Source organism: Falco rusticolus, chromosome 13, assembly GCF_015220075.1.
Source record: "Falco rusticolus isolate bFalRus1 chromosome 13, bFalRus1.pri, whole genome shotgun sequence".
In the NCBI taxonomy this organism is placed as follows: Eukaryota; Metazoa; Chordata; class Aves; order Falconiformes; family Falconidae; genus Falco; species Falco rusticolus.
This window is the reverse complement of record NC_051199.1, coordinates 20,205,102-20,212,581: the sequence shown is the minus strand read 5'-3', so window position 1 is coordinate 20,212,581 and position 7,480 is coordinate 20,205,102. Positions and strand designations below refer to the sequence as shown.

General features: G+C 42.1%; 1 protein-coding gene across 1 annotated transcript; it reads right to left on the bottom strand.

Moving 5' to 3' along the window:
* Positions 1 to 207: 207 nt before the first annotated feature.
* On the bottom strand, positions 208 to 7,010 carry AHSG (alpha 2-HS glycoprotein). The gene is made up of 7 exons (XM_037406985.1): positions 6,728 to 7,010; positions 5,241 to 5,351; positions 3,949 to 4,033; positions 2,917 to 3,080; positions 2,521 to 2,634; positions 1,667 to 1,747; positions 208 to 840 (listed from the first exon to the last, which is right to left on the bottom strand). Exons 1-7 carry the CDS (start codon positions 6,929 to 6,931, stop codon positions 559 to 561), a joined length of 1,041 nt encoding a protein of 346 aa, XP_037262882.1. The 5' UTR covers positions 6,932 to 7,010; the 3' UTR covers positions 208 to 558.
* Between the last annotated feature and the right edge of the window lie 470 nt (positions 7,011 to 7,480).

Sequence of the window (7,480 nt, the reverse complement as noted above, 5' to 3'; positions counted from 1 at the left end):
AGTTTTTTAGTTTTATTGGCGTGTGATCAAAAGGAAGGACTGACCTGATTTTCCGCAGTGCTTAGCACCCACACATCCCAGTGAATCTGATGAGAAGTGCAGGAGCTTACTGGTTTTGCAAACAAGCCCAGAATATGACTCATAATGCTGTGAAGGAGATACTTGACAACTAAATGAAAATACGTAGAGATAGAAGGTACCAAAGCATTTCTGTTGAACATTTTATTGTGAAGTAACCTTTTGGTTGGTGTTTCTATTACAAAGCTACAACTGTTGCATAGCTCTTACAACAATTTCATTGAAACAATATTTTCTGCATTTTAACTAGAGCATCCCTATATGTAGTGAAAACAGCTGCTAGATGTTGTAATCGTCTACATGTTGAAGAAGGCCTTTGCAAGATCCTGGCCATGGCTTTGCTCTCTGGAGGGTAAAACTCATTTGGGCTCAGAGTCAAGCATTCTCACCTATTTGCACTTGATGCTGTGGTCTGTGTGTTGATGCTGCTGCTGCACACTGATCCTTCAGTTAGCTGTTTTGCCATGTCTGCAACACAGCCTATATCTTGAAATGGCGAATCTTCCCAGGGCAAGGAGGAGGAAGAGGAGGCGCGAAGCCAACTGGGTGAGGTACTTTGTCATGCTGAGCAACCTTTGCAGCTGCTCTCTTTGCTACAGATTTTGCTGAGAGCACGGAAGAAGGAAATTCTGAAGAGCTGGATTCAGATGCAAAAGGGTTATTGTGGGAAAGCCTGAGGTTATGGTTTGTGAAGCCTTGTACAACACTGGGCACCAGTCCTGCTGATGTATCTTGACCTGCTTGAGAGTAGGTAACTCCAGGCTGGAAAAGAAAAACAGTTTGTGTTTGTGTTCAGTGACCTGGGGCTTATAACATACAGGTTATTGATACCTTGTTAGGTACCCTGCTCCTAACCAGATACAGGCCTCCAGCCAAGGTACAGAATGTTCCTGACCATCACAGAAGTCTGATTTGCATTTGAACACATACATAGGAGCCCAGGAACACATTTTTAACCAAATTGTGTGCTACATGAACTTTCAGGGCCACCTGTGCAGCTGGTTCAAGACCAGCTGTCTTACTCTTTCTTTGACGTATCTCCTAGACAGCTAATTACTGTTGTGTTACCAAGGGTTCTGGTCCGTAGGAAGTATGCAGCCACCACCTAGCCCTTCTCAGACCAAACGGAGGCTAAAATACCCGACGATCACTCAGGTCCAGTGCATATATGTTCCCCTCCTCTTGCTACAGCAGTGAGGGTCGGCCTCCCTGAATTCAGTCACATCGAAGGAGTACTAGCAAAAAACCCCAGCTGATTTAGTCTACCACAATGGCTCATTTATGTATTACATCTATCTGGCCCATCCCCCTAGCTGAGCGGAGTTTGGTTCCCTCTGCCCTACCAGATGATTAGGAGGACAAACTGTGTCAAGCATGGATGGCAGAGGTAACATAATTCCTGGCACAGAAATCCATAGGATAATCAGGAGCTACCTTACCTTGTTTTTCAGAATACAAAGTTAAACTTGGATTGTCACAGATAGCTAATGCAGTCTACAGTGAGAAAGGTAAACTCAGGGTGATTAGTTCTATCAGTACCAGTAGGCTAGAATATTCTGGAAAGGGAGGGAATATCTGGAGATGGTACCTGATGTCCGTAGAGCTGGCAGTCCACTCTGAGGTCCTGTGAGGGGCGTGTTACCATTGTTGCTGTGCAGAAACCAAAATTCTAGCAAAGCAGAACATAGTCAAGAGAAAATAGTTATAAACTAGAAAAGACCTGCATTGCAGTTTTTAATTTCAGTACATTTAGAAATACTACATCTTCTCATGTTTTATCTGAGCAGTAAAGTGCTTGCTTTTTAGTCTGTAGCATGACCAGTAAATAAGTGAGACTCCTGTATTCTTCTACAGTAAGATCCTTTGTATGTCTGGATATGAGGGAGGGAAAGAATATATACGTATCTAGGTAAAAGGTTCCCACCCACTAAAACTGCCTAGGACTCAGTTTCAGCAGAAACAAAAGGGGAATTTTAGCATGATAAAATATACAGTATAATTCTCAAGAGCCTATATATCAGAACAAAGCACACTGACAGCACTTAAATTGTAGGAAGGTGAAACAGCCTGCCCTTTTGCTATGTATTTGCGTACTGTCCAGTACAAAGAGCCTGATTTTCTCAGGTGCTCATGTTATGAAGAGTAAACAATAATATATATTCTGTTGATTAAAAATATTTTGTGTTAAGGTCACTTCAGTCCTTACATCTTTTTGAAATATATTCAAATACATCAGGATTCAGTCTAGATACCTCAGAGAGAAGAGAAAGGTGTGATATAGCTTTAGGAGTTATATATTGAAAAGCGTATCATGGTGATATACAACTCTTGCACTTGCATCCTCACAAAGTTCTATTCCTGCACAAGTGCGAGGGCATCACAGCATGCTGCTTTTCTGCCTCTGAGCTGGTGAGATCAGGACTGATGTGCTGGCATACTTACAGACTGGTCGTCAGGAAGCAGTTGACAAGCCTCCACGTTATCTTTAGCTTCTTTTGCTGAGCAGTTAGTGGCAGCCACAGCAAACTCAACAGAGACAGTATGCGCTGGGTGATACTGATAAAACAGGAAAATTGTTTAACTAACTTTGCATTGTGAAACGACAGAGCTGCTGAGAAAAGATAAAAGGCGAATGTGGCTTCTAGCTCTGCATTTCCCACCGAAGTGAAAGGGAATCCTGTGGCAAAAATGACACAAAACGCTTGGCAAATCAAGAACATTCATTCAGTAGGGCAAATTAGAGGAGGCTAAATCTGTTTGCAAACGTGGTAGCACTGTACAGTTACCACAGAAGAAATTTTCTGTTTACATGGAAGGCCAGACAGTTCTAGCAGTTACCTGGATTTTGGCTCTTCCGATCTCAAGCAGTCTGAGGTAAGCATCAGTAGTTTTGCTGTTGTGGTCACTGAGTGCAGCTGTAACAGTTGTTAATACCTCAGTGTTATTCAAACTTGCCAGCAGTGGGCAGTCAGGACAGAGCTGGAGAACATCTTCACTTGAGTCTGCAGGAGGAAACAAACAAATCATGTTTTGATCACATCGTAGGTTGTTTTAAAAGGCATTATAGGCCTATTCAGTCACGCAAAACAGTGTTTAATGGTCTGTCCCAAATTACAGCGGCAGGAATGTTTGCAGCACAGACTGTAGATGGCAGTACCTCACGCGACTTCTGCCACTCAAGTCTTCCCGCAAGCCGAAGTGCTATGGACTTCAGTAGCACAGTTTGAATGTTCTTACTCAGATTTTAATCAATTATTTTCCTGGCAATCTATCCATGACACCAATGAAAAGATGTGTCGGCTCACACAAGGAATGGTGGAAAAATAAAGATATTTTAATTTATTGGAATTGTGTTTGTGTGAGTGTTGCTTCATTCACTCACCAGTTTTGAAAGTAGTACTGAAGACATCTCGTACAGAGCATGCAGCATAGAGATCTGTTTTCCCATGGCAATATTGAAAATTCTGGGTTTAGTAAATCATCTGCATCTGGCAAAGGGGCTCTGAAGATCAACAAGCTCCAGTAAATTCAGATCAACATGGAATCAATTCTTGAGGCTAAGCTCCTGAGTGAGAAGCCTCAGTACCAGCAATCTCTAGGTCAAATCTGGGACTTGGTCCCCAGATAGTCTTATAGTATCTTAATTGTCATAGTAAAGAGAAGCAAAGAGAGTGCTGGGTTTGTAGGTGAATACAATCAGAAAAGGGGGAAAAATTACTTTCAAAATGGCTGGGTTTAGAAAAGCCATTAACTGTCATCCTATATGCCGTATTTATACACAGCATTTTAGAATCAGGAAAGCTAGTGAACTGTAACAGCTATAATAATACTCCAGCCTCTAGATTCAAACCTAAAGGACAAAGTCTTTACCTGCATGTGAGTGGCATTTACTGGCAAGTACAGATAACTTTCCATCCAGCTTCTGCAGTTTAACATCACAGTCACCCTCAACTGCCTAGAGAGAGAGAGAGACAAAAATCAAGGGGTTACATCGTTCAGATATATAGGAATTTCTGAAAAGGGCAACTATTACTTCATTCAAAAGAACAGATCCTAGCTGAGTGTTTCTGGCGAAATCAGGCTGATTGCAAAGGCGCTGCAAGGCATGTTGTGGTATCTGTGGTTTTTCAAACGGCAGACCAAAGCTGCAAAATCTGGATCCAAATCTGGATCTCAAAAGTATAGGAGGTTCAAGGATAGCCAGATTATGGACATTTGGTTCAGGTTCCTCTCTCAGAAAGAGCAAAGAGTATGAATACTTATGAATTAAGACCTTTTGCTGAGCTGTTTGATACACTGTCACTAATCTCAGCTGGTCAGTGGCCATGGTAACAGCAGTGTGCTGCCTGTGTGAGCTGGCTGACATGCAACATGATGCACAGGGGAGGAGATGTCAGAAGCAAAGCTGGAGTCCCTGGGAAGAGGGAACAGTTAGAGTTACCTCCCCCAAGATGGAGAATGGGATCTGAGCCCTGGTGAATATAGGGGTGGATCATGGTTCAAATTTAGTCATGAGCTCTGTGAATTGGGCCCCATTCTAGAAAGAGCAGGCTTAAATTGTGAATCGCTCGCTCTGCTTTCTGCTCAGAAACCAGAGCTGCCTGTACTCAGACAACACCTCCGCTGTTCAGTTAGGGAAAGTTTGTCACAGCTGGATCACACTTGCATAAGAACAAAATATTTGAGGCCAGTAAATTCCAGCTGAGCATTCCTTTGAAGGCAGAGCCCTGTCTGAAGAGAATAGCTCTTCTGCAGCCTTGGCTAGGACTAGGTGGCCAGCGTTGGCAGAATTTCACTAGGTAACACAGATCCACAGCCTGCCCTGTCTGCCGTTTGCAATGTGGCAGTGCATCTGGGCTGGCCATGGAGGGCTGAATCTGAAGCCCCTAAACCATGCCCCATGGCATTCATGGACCGTGTGTGGGATGTTATGCTGACAGTGACCTACCCTCTTCACATAACAGCACATGAAAGAAATCCAGAAGTGAAATCCTTCATGACGTAAAGGCAACTAAATCAACAAGGAGGCTACAAGTGATTGGGTGGGCTGTTACAGTGATAGAACGTTTGCTTGGGAATCTAACTGATGATAGTGTAGCCTCTGGCATCAACATACTGAACGTGCAGCTTTGTACCGAGCTAGTAGTGTTTAAAATACTCACATGTTCTGTGAAGCTCCTTACTGTGCAATTTGGAAGAGGCGTAGGGCTGAGAATATGGCATGCGGTCTCTAACAAGTCAAGTTCAAGAAATATTATGTCATTATTCAGCCCCTGGAAGAAAAGAAAAAGCAGGAATTGAAGTAATTACTTCACAAAACATCAGATTTCTTCTCTGGGGCTGCATTGTGGTCTCTGTTGTGGACTGTCTTTGGGTAGCTCCAGGTATACACTAGAATAATTGAGTGAGTCCTTACTTACTATCTAACTTCATAAAAAAACAGGACTCAGTTTTTTAGCTGGAGTAAGTCAAGATTGTCACACTGATACTTTTTTCAAACTAAGGAACTGGTCCAGCCTGTATGTAGTGGGTCAGTTCTCTTAAGTTAACTTGATTTTATTTTGTTGGGTAGTTTTAAAAACCAACAGCTGTGTTGGTGAAAAAACTTTGTGTTTCTATAACCAGATACCAAATAAACACTGGCGCACATTGGCCTGTCCAATTTAGTCCACTGGAATTATGCTGAATTTCACCAGCTGAGTTTCAGCCCCAATATTCATGTTGTTTATGGTATCAGGGTCTTTTATGGTTGTTCCTGAACCTTTGAAACATAAGACATGTGAGTGGAAGGGCAAAAGTGAGATTCCCTAGCTCTGAGATTGACTCTGAGGTTTGAGTCATGAGTGATTCCATTTAAACCAATGAAGTTATTTTAGTGTAAAAGTATTAAATATGAGCGAAACAGTGTCACCAGTGTTTTTATGTGAGTAACTGGGGGCACATTTCTAATCATGTTGATGTCTGTTTTAGTCTCTTGTAAATGACTTTGTTATCCTCTTTCTCATAACAAGTAGAAAACAGCCATGAGTTTCATTCATGTTAATATTTGGGACCATTTTCAATGTTCTGAGAGAATCACAGATTCTGAAAGGATGCATGCATTGCATTCATGACCATTTCTACAGCCTTTCTAGATGCCTACAATGATGGCAATAGATCTTAGTGAAAATGAGCTGCAGTTATTTCCATTCAGCTTCCTTGTCAGCTCAATGGGATATTAGGTAAAATTAATGCCTACTACAAAATCACTAATAGCGTGGGGTTATGATATATATGCATTTAGCCAATAAATAATTACCTGCATCACAAAGATTATCCTCACAGTTTTTCTCCAGATTAGCTGCTGGGCTCACAAATCAGCACTTGGAACGATCTGCCCTAGCAAGCATACTGCATTTGTAAACCGAGACCTTTCTAGCATTGTACAAAAATATCTGACCATTTCTCTCTCCCCCTCTGCTCTGCTCTTTGAGAGACACATCCCAGTGACCGGGATTCTCAACTACTACCAGGTGGCATTGCCCCATTTAAATCAACAGAGTCATGCTGATTTACCCCATGTGAGGATACAGCCCTTGGCAGGGCTTGTCGGTCCTTTCCCAACATCTCCAGGTTAACACAGTGCTCTGCCTGCAAGATCCTCACTTACCTGGGGTAGCACGCGGATATTCTCAATTCTGTTTAAGACAAACTTGTATCCATGATGACTGTGGGCATTAATATAACTCACAGCTACTTCAGCTGCTGCTTCTGATTCTGGGTCATCACAGCCCAAGGGAGCAGGGGGAGCTGCTGGTATAGCTTTGTGAACTGGAAGCTGAACAAGCAATATTAAAGCTACTAGTGCCTTCATGGCACCCGAGGAAAACTGATCCCTTTCAGAAATAATGATCTAAGAAAACTGTTCAGATGGTAGCTAGGTAGCTAGAACTGGGGTCTCATTTATATAGTACATACCACAGACTTCACATGAGCGCATGTCTGAGATTTGTCCCAGTTCCAAGAGGCATTGCAAACAACAAAAGAGAAAAGTAAATGTTAGGACATCAAGCTGACTGATTAATATTGGCCAAAGTAAATTTTATCAGGTAGGATATTGCAAAGTCTGCTAAAGCAGCTAAAGAGGAAAGTGTCAGCAAAAAATGTAACATAATTTTAGACACTCTTACATGCAGTACATGCAAGAGGAGTGTGATCCCTCCTGTTAAATGTGTAGAGATGCTAGTGCTAATTAAGCTTTCTTGTAAACAGGACACATTCTGTTTGGGCCCAAATCTCACCAGACACCAATTTAAATTGTGAGATCAGTAACATGATAAATCAGAAAATGGAATTTCAAGCAGTTCTACGGATCACATTCAACACTAAATATAGTTGTATAGCAACTTTTACTACTGAATTC